The following is a 26,321-nucleotide window of genomic DNA, read 5'->3' as shown; positions in this document are numbered from 1 at the left end:
GTGTTTGTTTGAATAATAAACGACAGAATACCAGCAGCGAACTAGCGCAAGTGGGAAGGTCATACGCGCTCGTAATTTTCATTGCTTTCACAGTGTTTTTTTTTTTTTGGAGTATGGATCCCAAACTACTTGATAATCATAGAATAGTGTTTCTACTTATAATATCTGGCTGTGGTAATCATATTACGGGTTGTCGGGAAGTGTAAAGTGGAGATTTCGTTACCCAACTTCAGAGGTCTCCACAAGTCCTACGGTAATCGACGAAGGCTCAACAAACATCCCAGGAGAAAGCAGAAGGTACGGGCCATAAGCATATGTAATTTTAATATTCTAGGACTAATAACTGATTTTTGGCAAATATTTTGTGAGAGTCTGTCGGAGCCTGAATATGCCCGCGGGACACGCAAAACAGAGCAAAACAAGCCCGCGGTGTAAGGGTTAAGGAACTGTTAAACATAGAGCATGAAAGTAATGCGATTGTAAGTGGCTGGGGAATAGCTGGGAGGAGGGAGGTGAGAAGAGAGGAAGAAATCAGTAAGATGGAAGAACAATATTGGAAGCAATGAAGACAGACAAAATGGGAAAAGCCCAACGAATTGATGGAGTGTGTGGTGAAATGCTGCAGCACAGAGAAGAGATAGTGGTGGAATGGGTATGGAAGATGTCCCGATTGGCCCTGGAGGAGAATGGAGTCAGAGAGGATTGGAAGTCATATAAAATTATTCTCCTGCACAAAGGAAAAGGCGATAAAGAAGTGTGTGGTAATCATAGGGGCATTTGTCTTCTTAGTGTAATAAGAAAACTATATTATGGTAGAATACTATCTGACAGAGTTAGGGAAGTAACAGAAAAATTACTGTAGTTGGAGAAGAACAGGGAGGTTTTAAGAATGGAAGAGGTTGTGTAGATCAGATATTCATTCTTAGGTCTTTTGTGAAAAAGTTTCTAGGGAAGGGAAAGAACTTGCGTGAGGCCTTCATGGATTTGGGGAAAGCATATGAGAGGGTGGATGTACAAGGATTGTGGAAATTATTAGGAAAATACTCTCATGGAGTTAATGGCAAGTTGTTGAATGCCGTGAACTTTATGTATGAGGGTGGTAAGGCTGCAGTGTTTGTTGATACTGAACTGAGCGAATTTTACTACTTGAATGTTGGATTGAAACAGGGATGTGTCATGTCTCCATGATTTTGTTCAACCTGTATATGGATGGGGTTATAAAAGAGATACAAGGTAGAACAGTTAATGTTGTAATGGTCTTAATGAGAGGGGACAGCGTTTGGAAACTTCCTGTATTGTTATTTGCTGATAATATTGTATTGTTAACTGGAGACGAAGAGGAACTGCAAAGCTTACTGAATGAGACTGGGAGAGTGTGTATGAAACGGAATCTAAAGATGAACGTAGGGTAGATTACAGCTATAGTCTTCGAGATAAAGTCACTGGTTGTACAGTGCGGTTGGATAATGAGAAAATGGACAATGTGAGTGCATTTAACTACTTGTGTAGTGTGATGAGTAAGGATGGAAGTTTGGAGGGTGAGGTGCTTGGAAGGGTACAACAAGAAAGGAAGGTTGCTGGTTCTTTGAAAGTACTGGTAAGAAACGGGGAAGTGAGCATGGAAGTAAAAAAGACGCTGCATGACAGTATTATGCTTCGAACTCTAACGTACAGAAGTGAAGTTTGGACCTGGTTAAAAGACACAAACGAAGAGTGAGAGCAATGGAAATTAGTTATTTAAAAGGAGCATGTGGAGTATCATGGAGAGCCAGACTGACAAATAAGGAAGTGAAGGAGCGTTGTTGTGTGGATGTGGTTGCAATAGAAAGCGTTAGGAGAAACAAACTGGGATGGTTTGGCCATGTGTAGAGGATGCAGAGTGAGAGACTAACGAGAAGAGTGTACTGTATGTGAACGAGATGGAAGGGGATGAGAGGGAGAGGGAGGCCATTGGATGAGATGGAGGGATGAAGTAAAGGTATATGAGAGACGACTATGTGAGTTGCGAGCAGGGCAGTGAAATGGCGGGGAACAGGGCAACATGGAAATGATTTGTTTGTGGCCATCCCTTAGGGAAAAAGGCTTCTAGCATTTGATAGATAGGTAGATATAATCCACATAGTTTTTTATCAGATGCATACAAAATTTTTCCCCCTGACTGCAGAAGTTTCTGTGAGAAGAATAGCAGCCTCTGGTGGTCGCTGGAGAAGAATACAAATTTGTTAAACCTCGGCCAGGAATTCATTGGTTTATCTCGGCTCTGAATACAAAACCTTTTTAAATTTCGGTTCATAATACAAAATAGTGAAATGTCAGTTAAGAGCACAAAATGGTCAAATGTTTGCCCATTATAATGTAATGAGTAAGTGCACAAAATATATACGTACTTGTACAGCGCCTTCACATACTCGGAGTCCTTGTCGTCTTGGGCGTTCACAGTACATCCCATGGCAGTTTCTGGCGAAACCAATTGTATTTAAAACCATCTCATCTAAGAAAGTACTCTCTTATACACTTAGAGTCTTTGAAGAATTTTTTGTCTCAAGAATAGTTAATCTTTGATGAATTTTATTTGCCTCAAGAAATGACTCTCATACTAAAGTGATTCATTTTTTACTGCAAGGGTGGCATTTAACTCTTGTCTTGCACTCACAAAAGGATTTAACTGTTATATACTTATTTATTTATTTTTTGCTATGCATAAGAAACCAAAGTTGTTCCTTACTTAACGAGAGAGAGAGAGAGAGAGAGAGAGAGAGAGAGAGAGAGAGGAGGAACGGCAAATTCAAGATGCACTCGTTACGGGAAGACTAGATACTTTGTATTTAAAACACTGAAGGTCATAGGCAGATAGAAATACTGACTCAGGAGGATAGCTCCAGAAGAGAGACTTAAAATTTAATGTAAATAGAGATAACCTTCGTGGATCCATCATTAAGACAGATCTCTTCTAAGCTGAATAAGATTATCTGGAAATAACAAGATTGAGGGAGAACACGTCAATGAATTTAAAGATGAATGCAAATATAAAAGCCGAAAGCTGAGATCTTTAGAACCTTAGGCCTTATACAGAATGATAACCATGAAAAAAGTAGTCAGCACTATATCAAGTGCGTGTGTGCCCATCATCCACTCACTTGATGTGCAAATTCTGCTTACTTCTTCCTTCATGTCTATCATTATTTTTCTTCTGTTTACCCTCCTGTCTTCCTATTTCTCCTTTCCTTCCTGTTACTATGAATTATTCTTAATTCCACTTCAGGTTTCTCTACACCGAATGACAAGCCAAATTTTATCCTGTAACTCAAAAAATAATTTACAATGCTTGAAGTTATCCTCATCCCCAAGCCATGTAGGGACCACGTACAGTCGACGAATTATCAGTCAATTTGTCTGACTTCTTGTATGTGTAAGGTCTTGGAAAAGATGGTCAATATCAGGCGTGTGTGTTTTTTGGAGAGATGTGACTTTTTGTCACCTGTCCAGTATGGTTTTCGTAAAATGCGATCTACCTCTGATGCAGTACAGTCCTTGGAATTTTCTGTCTTTGAAACTTTCCTCATTACCCAATGTCAGGTCACGGTCTTCTTCCATGGGGAAGGCATATGACTCTGCCTGGCATCATGGCATTTTACTTTCTCTTCATGAGTTTGGTCTTCGTTGGCACTTGCCTTTTTTTATTCAGCAGTTTTTTTCTAACCGATTTTAAGGATCCGGAGTGCTTTCTAATGCCCTTGCACTTGAAGATGGGGTACAACAGGGGAGTATCCTTAGTGTTACTCTCTTTGCTGAGGCCATCAACAATGTAATGAGTATACTTCCTGATTGTGTACATGGTTCACTATATGTACAATCGCGCTCATGATACTCTCAGACACCTGTGGTGGAGGGTGTTTGGCGCGCTCTACTCTTACTGAACGACGGGTAGGTGAGTCAGACTGCCCTACCAACATAGTGAAGCTGAAAATGGAACCGTTTCTTATAAATAAGAGATCGTGATAAAAGAGACGGGTGGGATATAACAATATCTATCTATCTATCTATCTATCTATATCTATCTATATACAGTATACATATATAGATAGATAGATAGATAGATAGATAGATATGTGAAAAATATTTAATGTATACAAGTCAGTATCCTCTCTCAGGGCACCACAATGTAAGAAATTTCTAGTATTTCCCAGTAAACAACTCGTAGGTCTTTACTTGTCCCTAGAATTGTCCTTAAGTAAATTCAAACAAGTCTCAGAGTTAGGTGAACCATAACTAAATCTTAACTCACCTACATTAACTATTTCTCTTCTATCTCCTGGCTAATCCCCCCTTGAATTGGCCAATTCGTAAAGGTTACTTAGCTAGAGAAGAGGGAGTGCTGGACAATCGATGACGATGAGGCTGCTTTGTGCAGTTGCTTGAGCAATCAAGCGTCCTTAAGGTGCATAAATACAACGTGCTGCTTGAACCTTGTCTAGGAGCAGAGTGCGTGAACGTGGCAGGCCCCAGGTCCTCACAGAATTGTAGGGGTCCCAACTTCTAATAAATTACAGAACTAAATACAGTTGACAGAGGAGCTAGTTGGAGAAGAACAAGGGGGATTTAGGAAGGGAAAAGGGTGTGTAGATCAGATATTTGTTCTAAGATGTTTAGTGGAGAAGTATCTAGAGAAGGGAAGGAAAGTGTACGCTGCCTTCATGGACTTGGAGAAAGCTTATGACAGAATAGATAGGAAAGGTATGTGGAAGGTATTAAGAATATATGGAGTGGAGGGGAAATTGTTGAGTGCTGTGAAGAGTATGTACGAGGGAGCTAGGGCTACGGTGCGAGTGGATGGTGAGCTGAGTGAGTTCTTTTATCTAAATTTGGGACTGAAACAGGGGTGTGTAATGTCTCCATGGCTGTTAATGTATATATGGATGGGGTCGTAAAGGAGGTACAAGGTAGGGCAGTGGATGTGGGGGTGGCCCTAATGAATGAGGGTGAGATTTGGAAGCTTCCGGTGTTGCTGTTTGCTGATGATACAGTATTGTTGGGTGAAGATGAATGGGAGTTGCAAGGTTTGGTGAATGAATTTGGGACAGTGTGTAGGAGGAGGAAGCTGAAAGTTAATGTAAACAAAAGTAAAGTTATGGTGTTTGAGAGGAATGAAGTCACAGAGTGTGCAGTGAGGTTGGATGGTGAGGATATGGAGAATGTGAGTGCATTCAAGTACTTGGGTAGTGTGATGAGTAAGGATGGAACTTTGGGGGATGAAGTACGTGAAAGGGTACAGCAGGGAAGGAAGGTTGTTGGCACACTGAAAACAGTGATGAGAAATAGGGAGGTGAGTAAGGAAGTTAAGAAGTCGCTGCATGATGGTATTGTGATCCCTACCCTGACGTATGGAAGCGAGGCGTGGACCTTGCAAGAGGGGAACAAGTCAAGAGTGAGAGCAGTGGAAATGAGTTACTTGAGAGGAGCATGTGGAGTGACATGGAGGGACAGGTTGACGAATGTAGAAGTGAAGGAACGTTGTGGGGTAGATGTGGATGTGGTTGAAAAGATTAGGAGAAATACACTGAGGTGGTTTGGACATGTGGAGAGGATGGAGAATGAAAGACTGACTAAGAGGGTGTATGTAGGTGAGGTGGAGGGAGGGAGAGGGAGGGGTAGACCGAGGATGAGGTGGAGGGATGGAGTTGAGAGGTATATGAGGGAGGGGGGGTGAGTTGGGGGGAGGGGAGTCAAATGGTGGGTGACAGAGTGACTTGGAGGCGTTTTGTCTGCGGCCACCCTTTGCGGGATTAGGGGGTCGGGCTATAGATAGATAGATAGATAGAAATACAGTTAGATTACATCATGATATATACAGGGCGAATCTACCAAATTAATCTTAGTTTTAATCAAACTAAAGTTAAACCAAATATTTCCTTTAACTATGTGAATATCTTAATTCCACGTCTGCCTTACACGAAGACCTTTTCATCCTTGCCACGTCATCTAATGTGCAGACGCAGTTTGGGTCCGTGGAAAATTCCATATAATTACATATATTTACAATATATGGTTGTCCACGAGGGTTATACTACCTATCTATCTATCTATGGCCCGACGCCCTAATCCCGCAAAGGGTGGCCACAGACAAAACGCCTCCAAGTCACTCTGTCACCCACCACATGACTACCCTCCCCCCAACTCACCCCCCCTCCCTCATATACCTCTCAACTCCATCCCTCCACCTCATCCTCAGTCTACCCCTCCCTCTCCCTCCCTCCACCTCACCTACATACACCCTCTTAGTCACTCTTTCATTCTCCATTCTCTCCACATGTCCAAACCACCTCAGTGTATTTCTCCAAATCTTCTCAACCAAATCCACATCCACCCCACAACGTTCCTTCACTTTTTCATTCGTCAACCTGTCCCTCCATGTCACTCCACATGCTCCTCTCAAGTAACTCATTTCCACTGCAAGGTCCACGCCTCGCTTCCATACGTCAGGGTAGGGATCACAATACTATCATGCAGTGACTTCTTGACTTCCATACTCACCTCCCTATTTCTCATCACTGCTTTCAGTGAACCAACAACCTTCCTTCCCTGCTGTACCCTTTCACGCACTTCATCCCCCAAAGTTCCATCCTTACTCATGACACTACCCAAGTACTTGAATGCACTCACATGCTCCATATCCTCACCATCCAACCTCACTGTACATTCTGTGACTTCATTCCTCTCAAACACCATAACTTTACTTTTGTTTACATTAACTTTCAGCTTCTTCCTCCTACACACTGTCCCAAATTCATTCACCAAACCTTGCAACTCCCATTCATCTTCACTTAACAATACTGTATCATCAGCAAATAGCAACACCGGCATCTTCCAAGTCTCACCCTCATTCATTAGAGCCAGCCCCACATCCACTGCTCTACCTTGCACCTCCTTTACAACCCCATCCATGTATATATTAAACAGCCATGGAGACATCACACAAACCTGTTTCAGTCCTACATTGAGATCAAAGAACTCACTCAACTCACCATTCACTCGCACCGTAGCCCTAGCTCCTTCGTACATACTCTTCACAGCACTCAACAATTTCCCCTTCACTCCATATATTCTCAGTACCTTCCACATACCTTGTCTATTTATTCAATCATAAGCTTTCTCCAGTTCCATGAAGGCAGCATACACTTTCTTTCCCTTCTCTAGATACGTCTCCACTAAACATCTTAGAACAAATATCTGATATACACACCCTTTTCCCCTCCTAAATCCCCCTTGTTCTTCTCCAACTAGCTCCTCTGTCGTATGCCTAACCCTATCAATGAGTATTCTACCATATATTTTACCAGTCACACTAAAAAGGCAAATACCCCTATGGTTACCACATTCTTCTCTCTCCCCTTTTCCTTTGTATAAAGGAACAATTATACCTGATTTCCAGTCCTCTGGAACCCTTCCCTCTTCCCAAGCCAACCTACACAACTTCCATATATACTCCACAACAATCTCACCCCCATACCTAAGCATTTCACCACACACTCCATCAATTCCTGGGGCCTTTCCCAACTTGATCTTCATTGCTTCCACTACTTCTGCCCTACTGATCTCTTCCTCCCTCCTCTCATCTCTTCTTCTCCCAGCCATTCCCCAACCACTTATACTCGCACTGCTCTCACTCTCTACATTCAACAAATCCTCAAAGTGCTCCTTCCATCTCCTCAGTTTCTCTCTCTTCTCCACCAACAATCTATTATTCCTATCTTTCACTCCCCTACTATTTCCCCTTTCACACTGCCTTACTTTCTTTACCTCCTTCCAAAACAATTCTTACTCTCCCTCCATTTCACACTCAGATTCCTCCCAAACTCTTCACCAGTCTCTTCACCTCCCTTCTCCTGCTCACATATACCTCTCTCTTCTCTCTCTCATCTTCTTCCCTACCTCTACTCACTAACCATTCACTATATGCCTTCTTCTTTTGTTCCAAAGCTTGTTTCACTTCACCATTCCACCATGCTGTCCCTTGCACACCCTTGCATCTCCTCCTCACTCCACAAACCGCCTCACATGCAGCGCCTATCTCTTCCACAAATATCTTACATACGTCTTCCACCCCTTCCCATCTGCTGTAGCTCATTCCTTCCCAAACTTTCTTCCACCATGCTCTTATATTCTGCCATTTTCTCACTATCTTGCAAATTCGCCACTCTTCTCACAGGAGCTGTTTCCTCCTGTCTTCCCCTTCGTCTCCTCAACCATTTTCTTTGCAGCTTTACCTTGGCCATCACTAAGTGATGGTCCGAGACTATTCCCCCACCCTCTCCACACTCTTGCATCCAACACTTGTCTTCTCATTCGCTCATCCACACACACGTAGTCTATCATTGCCTTTCGTTCAACAAGTTCACCATCCATCCTCCTCATTACTCTCCATGTATACCGGTGGATCATCTTATGTCGGAAGTAGGTGTTGGCTATTGCCAACCCCTTACCAGCACAGATGTCCACCAAAGCACTACCATTCCCATCTACTTCAGCTGGCACACCCCACTGACCAACCGCTCCATCCACTCGTACATTCCCAACTTTGCCATTCATGTCTCCAATCAAAAGCACTCTCTCATTCCTCTCAAATTTGTCCATACATGCTTCTACTCTCGCCCAAAACTCATCTTTCACTCTTGCCACTCGGTCCTCTGTCGGAGCATACACACAAACAATCGCCCACGCTTGTATACCTACTTTCATCCTCACCCATACAATCCTTGCACCCACTATTCCATACTCTCTTATATTCTCCGTCCACTTCTTGCTTATCATCAGACATACTCCCTCTCTTGCCCTCTCATTCTCATTAACACCCACACATATACCTAAACCATATTCACATTCCTTAACCCTTTCACCTCTTCATTTAGTTTCAGTCAATCCACATATATCCACTCTTTGCATCCTCAAGCACCGGAACAATCTCTCTCTCTTTCACTTCATCATTCGCTCCTCTCACATTATATGTTCCCACCCTCAGAATGTCCGTTGTCCGTTCCTTAGTTGTCAACGTATAGTCCTTCCTGGTCCGAGGCGCTTTACTCGCTTGTTTAGTTAGTTCTTTTTACGGGGTGGGGCACTAATCCACCACCAACCCTTTTAGTCACCTCGTACGACAAGCAGGGATACTGGGGGAGTACTCTTGAAACCCCCCTAACCCCAGGGTTAAACGCAGTAGCATTTAATTTATCAATAACAAGAGTTAATAAAGAGAACGTAATTTCTGGGTTATAAAAACTGCCTGAACTATTAACAACGGTCTCAAGTTTTCCTCTACTTTCTAACCAGGGACGACTCATATAAAAAGTAGAGAGTGCAACTGCTCTGGGGGATAATATTTCCCACAGTTTTGGGGCCGGGCGGAAAATGATACGCTGTATCATGTAATGTGACCCTTAGCCTGGAGTTCCCTCCATAGATCTCAAGAACCCTGTGCTGCAGCCCTTCTCAGTCGCGCATCCTGACCTGTTTGATCTTCACCATCCCCTGGATCTGGAGTGGCTGCTAACTCAATGGGTACCAGTTTATCAATAGTTTTTAAACTGGTATGTCCCCTACATTTTATTTTTACGAGCCTCAGCACCCCCTCTGAATCTGGGTGCGTGGAGATCACTTTAGCTAATGGCCACTGGGATCTTGGCTGTTCGGTTTTCACTAAGACCACATCCCCTATGTTTATAACAGATTTGTTGCTGGCAGCCTGAGCCTCATAAAATCTATCTCGTAGGCTCAAAAGATATTCCTCGCTCCAATGTCTATTCCAAGTATCCAACACCCTAATCAGATGTTGGTATCCCTCCCGCAGATGTTGTCCTAAATCATTATTTTCTATGGTAGGATCATCTACTTCTTCCTGGATATCCACACAGGGGATCGGATGGAGCTTCCTGCCATATAACATATGAGCCGGTGTTAAGGCCTCTAGCGAGACGCTAGTGTCATCTAGATAAGTCAGGGGTCTATTATTAATCCTGGTTTCAGTTTCAGTTATTACGGTTCTTAATTCTTCTCTCGTGATCTTAGTTCTGTGTAAAGTTTTCCTCACGCAGTTCTTGACAATGCCAATCATTAGTTCGGTAAATCCATTTTTCCATGGAGCTCTTCGAACTGTGAACTACCAGGTACAATTTCGGATTCCCAGTGCTGACTTAACCTTTGGGTCATTCATTATGTTCAACAGTAAAGGTGCTGCTTTAACGAAAATAGTTCCGTTGTCGCTTATTAACTTACCAGGACAAGACCTTCTAGTGGCAAATCTTCGAAAGACATTGAGGAATGTCTCTGAGCTCAGGTCTTCCGCTATTTCTAGATGGACTGCCCTTGTGTAGGCACAAGTAAATAAACAAACGTAAACTTTATGGGAAGTTTCCTCACCCACAACAGTTATAGCCCCTGTGTAGTCCACTCCTGTTACTTGGAAGGGCCGACTTACATTCACCCTATCCTTTGGTAGGGCCAGTGGTGCTGGGTAGTTATAGGGTCGTTGCTCATACCTCCTACAAATGATGCAGGTTTTGAGATATTTTTTAATAACCTGTCTACCCTTAGGAATCCAATACCTTTCCCGAATTTGAGCTAAGGTCTGCGGCACACCTCCATGGAGAGTGGAATCATGGGCTTCTTTTATATTTAGCTGTACAGTCATGGCCATAAATAATCACCTATCCTCCTGTAACCCTTGCCTCAGACTGGTTCCTTTATGCGCAGCAAGTCCCATTGGAGTAAGAGGGGCTGAGATGGAAAGGCCAGAGAGAGAAGGGAAGGTCGGTGGGGGGACGAGTGATGGTGCTGGGGTGGAGTGAGGAAGGCGAGGGAGGGGAGGTACGGGAGGGAGAATGATATGCGAAGTTGTGGCTACATAATTTGTATATTTTCTTTCATTCAGGGCATGATATAAAGGAGTTAATATTCTGTAGATAAAGCTGCATCACACATTGTATAGCGGCTTCAGATAACAAGCTTTAGATACAGTAGGTGGTGATAGCAAGTACTGGCTCGTGAGAGAAATATACTGACGTGACACATCAAACATTAGTGCGGAGGCATAAATTTGTATTCATCCGTGTATTTTGACTTCCGACACAGAGTAGAATCTGGATGGCTTTGACTTCCGTAATGTTTGTGTAAGAAACATCCTCATCCCATACATGTAATTAATTTTTGGAACTAAATATTATTATGCAACCTTTGACATGGCTGTGTCCACAATAATCATCCTCTCGGTAAACACTTCTTGTATACAGTCAAAATCATGTCAATTCAATAATTATTTAATAACATCTCTATATGAAAAGGCTATATAAAATAATTGTGCATAAAAGGTAAATAAATTTGGTCTGTGCTCATGGGTGGATATGATAACCATATCTCTCATAATCTGTTAGAGGGAAATGAAACAAAATCCTACCCCAAACTCTCAAAATATATCTACGTCAATGTTTACCGACACTTGTCAAGCCAAAGCAACCAAGAAAGCCTTAGTAAGTAGTCCAGTGGTCTCATGCCTTAAAAACCTCAAGCAGGCTTCACGGCACCGGGGAAACAATGTTGTTGATGGTTTGCTTGTTTCGTCTGAACAGCTCCCACTCGTCCTTAGTGTGCTGGAGGAGGCGGACCCGTGTCCTCTCGTTTTCTGGCTTCCACGGATTGACAATCTGGGCCCACACAGTCTCGGTGGCTCTGCACTATTATTTGATGTGTCACATCAGTATATTTCTCTCATGAGCCAGTTCTTGATATCACTACCTATCTAAAGCTTGTTATCTGACGCCGCTACACAGTGGGTGAAGCAGCTTTATCTACCGATTCGTAACTCCTTTGTATGATGTCCTGAATGAAAAAAAGACAAATAATGTGACGACCACTTCGCATTTCATTCTCCCTCCCCTACCTCTCCTCCCTCCCCTCCTTCACTCCATCTCATCACAATCGCTCGTCCCCCCACCCACCTTCCCTTCTCTCTCTCTGGCCCCTCCCTCTCAGCCCCTCTTACTCCAATGTGACTTGCCGCGCATAAACGAGCCAGCCTGAGGCAGGGGGTACAGGAGGATAGGTGATTATTTATAGCCACGACTGTCTAAAGCATCCACTCTTGGGTAATAAAATGGGGTGTTTGGTTTGGATGGGCAAGTCAGCCTTTACCAATCGGCCTCGACATCTTATCAGACCTTTTCCGTCTAAGAACAAGCCTAAATTCTTCATCAGTTTATTCCCTTTCTCAGTGCCTTGGCCTAAAAGTTTATATATTTCCCTGCAAGAATTCTTTTGTATTCTTTTCAGCCAGTATTCTAGAGGATCTAACTCCCGAAACCCCACTTTCTTATTCAAAAATTCAACAACCAATTTAGTAGTGTTTATAAGTTGTCTTATTGATGAGAATCGGCTGATGTCAATTAGTTCTGGCTCAGGTACTACAGGATCCAAGTTCACTACACTAACCTCAGCAATACTGTACTGTTTCTGCTCAGGCTAATCTTTAGTGAGTAACCATTTAGGACATCTGAAGCACAAGTTATCTTTGATCAGTCTCCTTACGGTCGAACCTCCCGAGAGCAGATCAGCTGGATTTTGTTTGGAGGATACATGCATGAAATTAATTTTGGAAGACAACTCTTTAATAGTCTTCACTCTATTACAGACGAAAGGAATTTTACTGTCTTCCTTTCCTAACCAGTAAAGACAAATCTCACTGTCAGTCCATATGTAGATATCCTCAAACTGAGTATCAAGAGTAGTGGTTATATACTTGGTCAATTTTGTTCCTACTTCTATGGAAGCCAATTCCATTTGAGGTAGGGTTCTTCCTTTAATTGGCGCAACTCTGGCTTTGGACATAATAATCTTACTATCCTCTCCTGCTGGGCAATAAGCTACTGCTCCATAGGCCCTTTGAGAAGCATCACAAAATACGTGTAAATGGGTCTTCTCATTAATGTTTATTTTCCTGGGAATACATATGCTTGATGTGGTCTCAAACTCTTTTCTAATCTGTTCCCATTGTTCCACATATGTCTCACCCAATTCAGTGTCCCAGTCTAACTTTTCTCGCCAAGCCTTCTGTACTAAACATTTGCCCCTATTAACTATAGGACTGACCAACCCTAATGGGTCATGTAGCTTGGAAACCTGACTTAACAAGGATCTCTTGGTGAGAGTGACATCAGAGAACTTAATTGGTTTAAAACTTATTACATCAGCTGTTGTATCCCAATTAAGACCCAATACATTTTGAATTTTGGGAATGTCAGAATCTGGATAGTCCCCTTGTATTTTATTCCTCAAAAGCATTGAATTTGTATTCCAGCTCTGTAATGGCAAATTTGCTTTCCCACATTCGGAATTGGCTATTTCATAAGCCTTCAATGCTTCCGACTCTGTATCGGCAGCACCTTGCAAAATATCCATATAAAAAGCCTGCCCTATTTCTGGGCATTTGGCATTTTCAATATGATGCTTTAAAGTGTTGCAAAGTAGGAAAGGACTAGCACAAGAGCCAAAGAGCACCGATCGGAAACAGTAAGTTTTCAATGGACTATCCTCATTTTGAGGATCATGAGGCCAGAGGAATTTTGTAAATTTTCTATCGTCCTCTCTTAGTCCTATTCTGAGAAAAGCCTTACTAATGTCTGCTGTATAAGCATAAGAAATCTCTCTAAATCTTAGTAACACATTCCCTAACTTCTCTGTTAATGTAGGTCCAGAGTATAGGCAATCGTTCAAGCTAGCTGATCCGTTGGACGCTTTACTACTACAGTTGAGTACTATCCTTATGGGAGTAGTTACCGAATCTTTGCTTACAGCATGATGTGGTAAGTAGTGTCCTTCTTTGTGGTTAACAGGGAATTCTACCTCTTCTATAAATTTATTCTTCAATTGATCTTTTATAATATTATCATATAGTGTTTGATGTTCCGGTCTATCTCTCAACTTCCTTAGAAGAGAATTTAACTGAGCCTTAGCTGCTTGGTAATATGTTGGTAACTCCGAATGGTTTAGTTTCCATAGTAATCCTACCCAATACTGTCCATCCTTAAATTCCACAGACTGGTTATACAAATCCAAGGTTATTTTATCTTCAGGGGTTGGTTCCTCAGAATGTATTCCTACACTGTATAGGTCCTACAGTTTGTGTACAGGTTCAATATTTTCATCCAACAAGTCATTTATCTGAGTAGGTTCTAATTCTGCACCTATTCTAGCTACCATCAATGACTGTGTAGGGATAACAAAGACTGAGTCTACAAGTTTAGGCTCTCCTTTAACTTATTTTGGAAAAGGCAACTGACCCATAATAAGGTTACCTCCTGGACTCTTGAACAACTGTACCTTATTCCTTTTGAATGTCTTATGTAGGAATCTTCCACAATAATCAGAACCAATTATCATTTTTATGGGACCCACAGTATCTGATTCTACATTCTGTTTAGCCAACTTTATCCCTGAGCTTTGTAGATGGTCAGAGGTTTCCTTCAATCCCTTTATGTATATACTTGTCTCCATATTATCAAGCACAGCTGCTGTTATATGGCATTTATATCTGCCTAATTGTATTACAGGTCTAACTAAATCAAAAGACCAAGCTTTCTTAGTCGTTAAGAATCCTGTAATGGCTAGATTTACTTTGCCAGTAATAGGTAACTTTAATTTCTTCACAATGTCTGCAGAAATGAAGGTTTTCTGAGCACCCATATCAAACGCGGTACATATTAATATGTTTCTATCCTCTATCAATACCTTCACATCTGCTATGGGAACTGCAGCTGGCATTACTAATGGAGCATTCCCCTTTGCAATTGTCATATTGACGCTTGCAGGTTTAGGAACCTCAATTTTCATCCTAGGGCATAAAGCACTATGGTGATGATCCTTTTTGCATTTAAAACAAAGACTTTGTTTAGTCTTACAGTCTGCGGAAGTATGTTCAGAGTTCATACAAATTATACAACACCCCAGTTCCTGAAGCTTTCCTACTCTAGAAGCATAATCGGGATACTGTTGACAAGATGCACTGGAATGTTGCTCACCATAAAGTACACAAACTTTCCTGTCCTTTACCATGGAAGATTTTTCTTCCTTATTATCCTCAGCTTGTCTGTTCCTTATCCTTAATACTTTATCCTCAGCCTTTAAGGAAGTAAGGAAAGTATCTACCTCTTCTCCTGACTTGGGGTTTCCCAACCAATTGGTTAGTGGGTTTTTCTGTATTTCAGTCTTCCGTTTGACCTCGGTAGGTTTTACTGTTCCTTGCAAATGTTTACAGAATTGCATCAAGCCTTCCTCAGTCTCTTCACAGGAGAAATTATCCTTTTGGTACCTACCATACAAAGCATCCTTGGTTTTTGGTAGAAGCTTTAAGGACACAATTCTTGAAAGCACCCAATCTGATGCCTTAGTATCTTCGTAACCACCTAAGGCCTTTAAATTACAACTTAATGCAATTCTAAGTTTGTGCAAGGAATCTAAATCGTGTCTAGGTATGGGTAATTCAATTAGAGCCTTCATTAATTGAGTAATAACTTGCTCCCTGTCCTCGTAGTTTTGTTTAAGGATAGTCAAGGCCACCTCATAATTATTTTCTTCTACTGGTAATTCTTTTATCACCTGATATGGTGTTCCTTTGACCTGTCCTAACAGATACGTAAGTTTGCTGACTTTAGGGAGATCTATTCTATCTTGTACTAAATATTTGAACTAGTCCCAGAAGGATTTCCAGTTCTACTCCCCATCAAACTCTGGAAGCGTTATTTGTGGTAACACAGCTCTACGCTGCTGTTCCACAACTTGTGTTTCCGCGGCAGTCTCAGCTAATTTTGACTCAAGTGTCTTTACTACAGTTAAGTATTCTTCTAATTTAACTTCAAATTTCGTAGTTTCTGACTCTAAGAGATCCTTATTATCAGCCTTTTCTATAGCCGCATCTAAAGTTTTATAACTTTCTTCATACTTGTTCCATCTGTCTTTCAGGATATTTAGGAGACTATTTAATTTCTCCTTGGACAGAGATATTTCGTCCAACGATTGCTTACAATCATTTATGGCTCTAGTTACCCATCCTGCCTTACTACTAGAAGATCTTTGCAGTAAAGAAACAGACATGTTGACTGATTTCTAATTTAATAATTTAATTACGAGTTTCAACCACAAATTTACCCTACTAAGTAATTATCTGATTATTTAAAATTTTGAAGAGGGTAGGGATTAGGTCCTCTTTGTGCAAATTATCCCCCTGGGTTATTAACCCGCCGCATGCCGGCTATTTTTAGCCCTATGGGTCACCCCAGTGCCGGCCATTTTTCGATTTTTTTTTTTTTTGGCGGGGGGTAAAATGATAGATTTTGATGTGGAAACAACGAATTTCGCCATTAAAATGCTGACCGAGGCTCGGAAATGGGTTTTATTCACTCTGGCACACTCGTCTACAGGTATTGCCACTCTCTGAAGCTCACCACGTACGTGAGAGAAAGCCCTCTTCCATGTAAGATATACTCAGGTATTTATGCTGGGAAGGTATAACAATATTCAGTACACTTTTCTGATTACTAATTGCTTCAGCATCTCTGACAATTTGCGTGTCTTTCTCACTGTGAATGCATTATCTTACACTTACTCGAAGATAGGTACAACCTGACTTCATTATGTACAGTCCTGGCACTTACAAGAAGGTATTTACAACTTGACTTCACTATATAGTCCTTACACTTGCAAGAAAATATTTACAACTTACACTTACATGAAAATATTTACAAAATGCAATCACCATGTACAGCACTGGGTGAGGCACACAGGCAGAGTGAGGCAGAGCGAGCGTGAGGGGGGAAGCAAGTGAGTGTATGGCCTTGACAGCCTGGGGGATGGTAGAGGAGTTACCTTACATGCATGCCAAATTTTACCAGCGAATCTTGAAAAATGTAGTCACAGTGAAGTTTTTTATTTTAGACTGTCTTAAAATGGCACAGGCACTGAGCGCACAATTACATCAGACTGTTTTAAAACGGCACTGGCACGGGGCGGGTTAAACCTCTAGGGTTGTATTTATCCCCCCTCTCAGTTTCCAAATATTCATTACAGCTCAGCTAATTATTCATTTAACCCTTAGCTGCCAAGGGGTTCCCGGCCGCAGCACACTCGTCCCTACGGGCGATTTCCGAGATTTTGGAAAAAATATCCTTACTTCAAACCCTTATATCTGCCAAACTATAAAAGCTAGAGAATTCAATGAAAGTTCATAAGACGCAACAACTCTTCCTCTTTCCATTGAAGGTATCCCGAGGTCTCTAGGTGGTCCCGTCGATGAGTAAGGATGAGTTGAAGACGAGTGGTTTTTCACGTTTTGGCGCACGGCTCCAAGAATACGCCACTGGCAATGGCATTGGCCCAGCCGACTAGCATTGGCAGCACTGATTGGAGTGGTGATTGTAACACTGCCCGAGCGTCCTTGGAATGCGGAATATTCCACTCGTTTTTTCTACTCTTCCTTATTCACCACCGTGAAAATGAGTCATCACCCGGTTCATGTGGCTCACCCAAGGATTTACCGCCCACACCACCATGCCACTAAGCTCCATAAGTGTGTTGGAAAGGAAATATCTCGTCATTTTTCTGTACTCACTTCTTCCATAAATAATCATATTTCTCCTTTACTAAGACACTTAGAACTGCACTTTACAACACGATTACGGGTAATTGCACTTTGACAAGTAAATGCTGTTGCTCTTTCATGCATTATCGTAGATTATGAGGTAATTATTGGTACTGTAAATCATACTGCTTTGTACTAATCAGGGTTATAGTGAAAATCATATAAATGTTTCACACAACTAACATTATTTGTTCTTCACATCACAGATACATTGATGCTCATATTTGGCACAATCCCCCTGATTATTGAGTGAAATAATTTAGGTATACCGAAGCAGGTATTGTTCATTGTGGCCCGCTCACAAGTGGTTTTCTTTCAAGTAACAGGTAGGCCAACTCAAGATATATCCAATAATCTTCTAACCAATATCCAAAAACAGTATCAACTCCCGTATTGCACTTACTATAAATCACTTATATGCACTTGTAGAACCTAAAAAAGACATATCTTAGCACTTTCTATAATTCACTTACAATATCACACATTTCACTCATTTATGAAAATACACAAACTTCTGCACTGCTGTACACTATTTACACTTCCTCACACACCTGCTCAGTACTCATACCACTCCTGAAGGGCCTGGTTGTGGAGATTCTGCCCTTGAAGTGGTAGGCTGAGGTGTGGGGGAGCGCAAGCAGGCGGCGAGAGTGTGGGGGAAACGGCTCTGTGGCTTTTTTTTTCTGCAGATGACCGCCAGGTCTGCGGTCACTTTCCCGATGTCCTGGGTCATCTTGCACCTCCTCATCGCCGAAATCATCACTCTCATAGACTGTCCCTTCCTCCTGGAGAAGTCGGAGAGCCCTCTCTGGCGTCGGAGAGCAAGTAGGGGTTGGAGGGCGAGAGAGCTCACTCTCCACGTGGTGGCTTTTTTTTTCTCCTCAGAGGACATACTCGTGCTGAGTATACGAGAGGAGACTGTATCGTGAAGGGCACGTCCTATGGCCCTTTACCTGGCAATAAGGGCTGAACGTTCGCAGGGATTGATGAGGCAATCAGCCCTTCATGCGATGGGACACAATCAGACGATGTCAAGGAAGATGACATGGCTCCTCTTGTTACCACTACCAAGTACAATCTGAACCGCGAAACCGTAGGGTACCTGGGGGTCCTACCAACCCCATAGGTACCACAGAAAATGGGCCTGCACTTAAACAGTGGCGGGAAGGTGAGTGCGGTATATCAAGGCAACCGGCGGCCCTCCACCCCCTGAATCCTGTCGTGCATACACGTCAGCCAGCAGATAGGTGTTAATTTTGAGGAGTGTAGGGATTAGGTCCATATCTTCAACCTGTCCCCCAGGGTTGTTAAACCTCTAGGGTTATATTTCATCCCCACACTCAATATCCAAAACATCCATGTTCCCTAAGCTCAGTATTAATTGCCTCTTAATACTCCATAGGGCCACCCATAGCTTGTATAGCATAGAACTGTCCTTTCTTATGTTCTATATAATTTATAAATTTCTGCAGAACCGCTTCCCTACCATGATGGATCCAATGTATACCATCAGCTTTCATCGTTGCTTGGAAGGGCTTGGCGTAAAATGTATAAAATCCCTCCCCTTCCTGATCCGTTGCAACTTCCTGTTCACGTCTCTGCTAATTAATTTATATATTCCATAACAAACTGGAAAGCCATATGGCAGGTTCCTTGGCTCGAGGAGAGTTATGGCTATCGAGGATTTACAACAGCCCTGTATGGCTCCTACCATGGCTAAAATATTTTCCACTACTTCATTGACCTCCACTTCCTCATGGATATCATTTCCTCCCAGTAATAGGACAGTAAGGTCATGTTCTCAATCTAATACGGCATTCAGCCTTTCATCTTCAGAGAAAGAGCTTGCCCTTCCTCCCGCAGCCCAGTAGATACTTATTTCCACGTCCTCTTCAACCGAACGCGGTAGTAAACTATGCCCAACGAAAGCAACTTTAAACACATTGAGTGCCTCGGCATGCATCGGCTGTCCTCACTCGGTCAGGGCACCAAAAATGTGAGAAATATTTAATGTATACAAGTCGGTATCATCTCTCAGGGCACCACAATGCAAGAAATTTCTGGTATTTCGTATAAACAACTCGTAGGTCTTTACTTGTCCCTAGAATTGACCTTAAGTAAATTTAAACAAGTCTCAGAGTTAGGTGAACCATAACTTAATCTTAACTCACCTACAGTAGCTATTTCTCTTCTATCTCCTGGCTAATCCCCCCTTGAATTGGCCAATTCGTAAAGGTTACTTAGATAGAGAAGAGGGAGTGTTGGACAACCGATGACGATGAGGCTGCTTTGTGCAGTTGCTTGAGCAATCAAACGTCCTTAAGGTGCGTATATATAACGTGCTGCTTGAACCTTGTCTAGGAGCAGAGTGCGTGAATGTGGCAGGCCCCAGTTTCTCATAGAATTGTAGGGGTGGCAACTTCTAATAAATTACAGTACTAAATACAGTTAGATTACATCATGATATATACAGGGCGAATCTAACAAATTAAGCTTAGTTTTAATTAAACTAAAGGTAAACCAAATATTCCCTTTAACTATGTGAATATCTTAATTCCACATCTGCCTTACACGAAGACCTTTTCATCCTCGCCATGTCATCTAATGTGCAGACACAGTTTAGGTCCGTGGAAAATTCCATATAATTACATGTATTTACAATTTATGGTTGTCCACGAGGGTTAAACACAGTAGCATTTAATTTATCAATAACAAGAATTATTAAAGAGAATGTAATTTCTGGGTTTTAAACGCCGCTTGAACTATTAACAACGGTCTCTAGTTTTCCTCCCTTTTCTAACCAGGGATGACTCATAAAAAGTAGAGAGCGCAACTGCTCTGGGGGAAAATATTTCCCACAATATATATATATATATATATATATATATATATATATATATATATATATATATATATATATATATATATATATATATATAGTAGCTGTATTCTTTTTACTACAATGTGGGTATATATAAATAAGTAAATGCATTACTTAAATGCCACATCTTTTACAGCATCAAAGTATTGGTATCTAATATTTCGTCCAGCCTCCCTCTTTCTCAGTTACTGCATTTAACTTATCCAGCATGGAGGAGACAAGGTTTCGGATCATTTCCATTGTATTGTGAAATACCCATTACATTTCTGTAATATATTTATTATTGCTAAATAAGTAATGGGCAAACCCGCAGTATGTAGAGGAATTTGCTAATGCATTCATCACACGTCTGTAGCAAATTCTTGGGGAGGTGAATGGCGGACAACAAACCACGTAACATATCTCTTCATCTTTCAAGCATATGTAATCAGTAGTAGGTGGAATTATTTTAGTAAAATTATTCCGTGTTCTATTACCATATGTGCAATGATACTGTCCATCATTATTGTTTATATCCAACTCATCTCTTTTTTTCATGATCTCTCGTTTATGAGAAGCGGTTCTATTTTCAGTTTCGCTGTGTTGGTAGGGCAGTCTGACTCAACTATACCTATCGTTCAGTAACAGTAGAGTGGGCCAAACACTCTCCACCAGAGGTGTCTCAGGGAATCATGAGCGTGGTAAATAATGTCTCTAATAGAAAGTTGTAGCTGGCTCTTAATGGATTTTGTGTGTGGGTCGAGTCCAGTGGTTTCTGTCCTTCTGTAACAAAGACTGGTTATGCACTTTTTTTTTTTTCGATTTCTGGGGGTTCACCCTGACCCTGACTTGTATCTCTATCATCGAAGAATATCGTGCATGGACGAGACTTGGTTTCTAAGTCTTCTATAGGACAGATAACTAACTTGGGTTCCTCATATTCGTTCTGTTAAGGCAGCTTGTATTAAAGCTCTACCTTTGAGGGTTTTAGTTCTTACCTCTTGGGGGTGCTGACCGTCAGACCCTCCTACTCTTACATTGGTCCCTTATCCTTTGTAAATTTGAACATGGTTGTGAGATATACTCTTCTACAACAGTTGCCTGTCCCCGGATGTTAGATTCAGTGCATTATGCTGGTGTACGTCTGGCTACATGGGCATTCAGGTTATTCCCCAATTTCAAGTTTGTTGGTGGATGCTGATGCCCTCCCTTTGAATTTACGTCGCCAGTCGTGATGATGAGTTGTTTGTATCATCATTACTGCTTTCCACACTAAGATCCTTGTACCATGGTCTTCTGGGATTCCCGATCTTCTGTTTATAACACTCCTAGTTTCACGAAGCCATGTTGTTACTTGGTCCAGTCTGATATGTTAGCCCTCTCTGTTCCAAGACTGGCAGATTGTCCAATTCGGATCCCAAGGGATGGTTTTTGGCTACTTCTTCGTGTAACATTTTGTATCTCCGTTGTTGGTAAAAAGAACTAACTTCCGTTTCAGTTTCCTCTCTCTCATTTTAGAATGTGGCTGAACTCATGAGGGCTCTGTCCCTGTATATTCTAAAGGATCCAAGATTGATACTAAAGTAGGCTTTGGTCTCGTCCGGGTGGTAGTCTTCCTGGTACTGCGTCAGTATATACAATGGAACTGACTGCGATTTTTGTATGGTCTGCAAATCATTTTTACTCTCCCCCAATGCTATTATGATTTTATGTGACTCCCACAGTGCTCTGTCCGCATTCGTGTATTTTAATTCATCCCATCCACTGGTTTTATCCATTTTAGGGTGCACTTTTCTCCTTGGTCTTTGTGGCCGTCGTGTGGACTTCTGTTGGTTTCGCGCCCATGTTGGTGTGGAGGGCATTGAGAGTGCAGATAGATCAGCTAAAGCTGGATCTTCTCGATGGCCCACTACCAACTACCCGTTTCCATTTTTGATATGCCACCTCCCTTGACGTATGCAATTCATACTTGTTGGCAGAGACAGTGGGATTCTGTTCCTCATAATAATTTAATATAAAGTTTTCATGCTGAGGGTTCTCCCCTCCATGCGACTGGAGGTGGGTCTTCCACGGTTTCATACTGGGCACTCTCAGCTTAAGTATGAGTTCCTGATGTGTGGTGGGTTAAGCCTTATTGTGATGATGCCTTGTTCTCCTTACTGTCCGTCACTTGCTGGTTGAGTGTCCAAGTCTGGGGGACCTACGTCAGAGATTCCTCCATTGGCATAAGGGGATGGATGGTACCTACTGGCTGTCCTCGATGCCGGCAGTTCCACTGATGCTTATATTTTTCTTCATGAGGCGGGATTCCTACCACTCTTATAGGTGGTCAATATTTAATATGCTATTCTGTTTTCATTTTAAGTATTTTATTTCTACGAAAGAATATTAACTTTGTTTTAAGAATGCATCTTTTGGGGGCATCTTTTACACTGTTGTACAGCGGCATATGACCCTGACAGTTGTGCTGTCAGTTTTTTTATTATATTTAATAATCAGTCAGTTAATCAGTGCTCTAACTACTATCTGGCAGTTAACTTAAGCTTTGTCCAAAGTCCACAAAGACTCTGGAATAAACTTATCATGCAGGTAACGTCTACATACCGTTAACTTCAACAAAACTCAGGACTAGACATCATCCAAACGTTAGCTTATGGTTTGATGCTGTGTGGGATAATCAGAATGAAAATTGATTCTCTTCCTGTACCTCGCAGGGTCGATGGTCATAAATTCAGCAAAGTTTTATAGCTAATTGACATAAGGGAAAGTATACAGTACCCTCCACAGATTATATTCAATGTGCAGAGAGTGATACCTTGCAATAATAATGATGTCTCAATGAAAGTATTAATCTACCCACCACATGTACTGCCATATATAATGTGTGGCAGCAGTATATGTGTGATCATAGTAAAGGTATTATTCTACCCACCTCATGTACCCCATGTACCCACTCGTATAATGTGTGGCAGCAATAAAGGATTGATTAAAAGGTATAATCCTACCTACCACAAATGATGTCCAGTGTGCAGAGAGTGATGTACTGCGTGATGTTAAAGAGGCTGCCGTCTGCCTTGCCTCTCAACTTCTCCACCATCTTGTCACTGTGCTGGTTGAAGACGTCCACGAAGTTTTCCAGAATCTTGAAGTGGAAGGCTGGCGTCAGCATCTTGCGCCGCGAATGCCACTTGCTGCCTTATAACATGCATGTCAAATTATCCAAATAAGTCATTATCAGAAATATCAATTTACTACTGGCTACACAGGACAGCTAGTGTCAAGAAATATGAAGGGCTCTGTTTGAGAGTAACAGAAGCATCATCTGAATGTCCCACTTTCATTCACTTGACCTTTGCAAGCCTTCGATTATTTTTTATATTTGTATACACCCCAAAAAGTAAAAAAAAAAAAATTGGAGTTCGCAATATCTGTGCAACAATGTCATTTTCTTAAAATAAAACAAGGGTCTATTCCTTGTCATGGGAATCTCCACATAAACTTTAACCTACAGACTATGGTAATATTACACCACAAATGTCTAGCCCTTACAGTGGTTTCATCCAAAATCTCTTACCGTCCCAATTTCATATCCCAGCAACTCAACAACCCAGAACATTTATGGTAATTAAATATCATAATACTCAACAATCTTTCGTCCTGCAGTTACAGATGTCGCCAGGTCTCGTATTCTCGTCGTCTGTGGAGGCTCCCTAACACATCTTCCTTAAGAGATTGACGAGTATTTGTGAATAATGTAGTTAATATCCTTTTAAAACTATTTATGCAGAGTACGGCGATATTGGAATGGTTTGTGTGACAGTACAGGACAGTAAGCTGTAATAAACAAAACAAATACATTAAGGAAACAATGTTAGGGACTTCGTGAACTGACGAGAATATGGGCCCATGTCTCTGGGTTGAGGCGTTGTTGAGGACGGAGATGAGAAAATGAGATTATTTTCGTTTCCCGGCCAGGCAGTCATCGACTGTGCGAAGCAGCTGTGATCACAGCTTGGTCCCCCAGTAGAACTAGCCACTGGCATCTAACCTTACCATGCAATACACTTAGTATCACCATCGTATGACTGTGTGACTCTAATACACTTGTCAGCAGCTTGTGATGGGTTGAGGTGGAGTGGTCTGCACATAGGGGTGATGAATCGGACACACGGAAGTTAAAAAAAAAAAAAAAAAATCTGACCTTAAATATGTCTTATTGGTGACTAGTTGCCTGGCTCAGACCCTCAGCACATAATTCTGGGTTGCTTTGAATTGTCGGACATGATGAATATTTATACAGGCCTCAAACTATGACACGGATTCTGATGCGAGTATACACGTCACATGAAGTGCTCAGAACCCCTCCTGCCGCACGTGTATGCACGTCATGCAGAGGTTAAGGGTTAGGAAACAGTAATTGCGATATGGAATCAAGATGATAGCGATTAATGTCCACCTTCCTAGTTGTGTGTGGTTCCTGAATCTGTGTTCAAAACAAATGTTGTGTTTCTTACTTAAGATGGTTGCAGTTATTATGTACAAATGCTTGCACATGTATGGTATATGTCATGTGATAAAGGATCTATGCGATTGGCCGATTGCACTGTGGCTGAGATGGATTCAGCGTCAGTGCACAAAATAATACATCCATTTTTGTACTGACGCTGAATGAGTTTTAACTGTGCTGACAGGAGTTGTTAAGGTTTCCAATAATTAACACATGACTTTCATCTATAAATCCATCTCAGGAGCACTGCAAGACCAGACCTTCTGTTCAGAGCAACATTGCTGCCCTGAACTTAACCTTTCCTTATGCTGACCAGATACTGTATGAAATAGGAAAGGATGACTAATGGCAGCAGTGCATGTAGAAGTGAAAGTGTTATGTTTGGGTATAATTGTGTGTGTGTCACAGTACGTATCCTATAATGTCATACGCTGAAGTTGGATCTTCGCTATTGATCGATATTGCTGCACCTTAGATGGATCCCGTGTCAGCGCACAATTTGGTCACTTTCTGCATTGGCTGTGGATGGGATTTACCTGTGCTGATGGGGATTCAACAGTTAACATAAGGCTTCCATATAGTTTAAGTTCACAACATATCTTTAGTGAATGGTTGATATATTGTCTGTCCAATTAATAATAATATTTATAATTTCAGTTTATAAGTGTCTGCCAATGCTATCATATGTCATCTCTTGTTACATAATGCAAATCTTGTGATATCATGTTATGCGATGTCACTGCAGTGCTACGCCATGTTACTGCCGTCACCTCACGTTCAGTAGTGCCGACATGTCATATTAGTAACATTATGTATTACTGTTTTAGTGAGAACCACTCTCACTCCCTCCATTTTCATGGACAGAAAATGTATTTTGTTACATTGTTCTATGACGTTATAGCTTCCGGATGTGTGTGTGTGTGTGTGTGTGTGTGTGGGAGTGTTGTGAAGTGAATAATATATATATATATATATATATATATATATCTATATATATATATATATATATATATATATATATATATATATATATGGAGCCTCTGTGGTACATTGGTAGAGTGTGCGTTTCGCACGGTGGTGGACGAGGGTTCGCCTCCCGCCAGAGTTGTAAAAACTTTGGGAATCGTTCACCGAGCCACTTGCTACTTTGGCGGACATAAAGGGGTGCTGTAGTTGACCCAGTGTCACATACTAGTTTGTTTGCACCCAATAGGGTTAAGGCGGGCTGATTACACTTGGTTCACAGACTACGCACACATCCAAAGCCACTCCAACACTAC

The 26,321-nt window shown here is 41.6% G+C and overlaps 1 protein-coding gene across 1 annotated transcript in view; it reads right to left on the bottom strand.

Annotated features, from left to right (window-relative positions):
* Positions 1-26,321, bottom strand: part of LOC145395514 (cytochrome P450 4C1-like) — a 192,746-nt gene that overhangs the window by 129,188 nt on the left and 37,237 nt on the right. The window contains exons 4-5 of the mRNA XM_080269123.1: positions 23,544-23,729; positions 2,388-2,457 (exon numbers count right to left, since the gene is read on the bottom strand). Coding sequence (XP_080125249.1) covers positions 2,388-2,457; positions 23,544-23,729 — 256 coding nt within the window. The remainder of the gene's footprint in view (positions 1-2,387; positions 2,458-23,543; positions 23,730-26,321) is intronic.

Source organism: Coenobita brevimanus, chromosome 31, assembly GCF_032717465.1.
Source record: "Coenobita brevimanus isolate Jiangsu-jjx chromosome 31, ASM3271746v2, whole genome shotgun sequence".
In the NCBI taxonomy this organism is placed as follows: Eukaryota; Metazoa; Arthropoda; class Malacostraca; order Decapoda; family Coenobitidae; genus Coenobita; species Coenobita brevimanus.
This window is presented reverse-complemented; position numbering and strand designations above follow the sequence as displayed.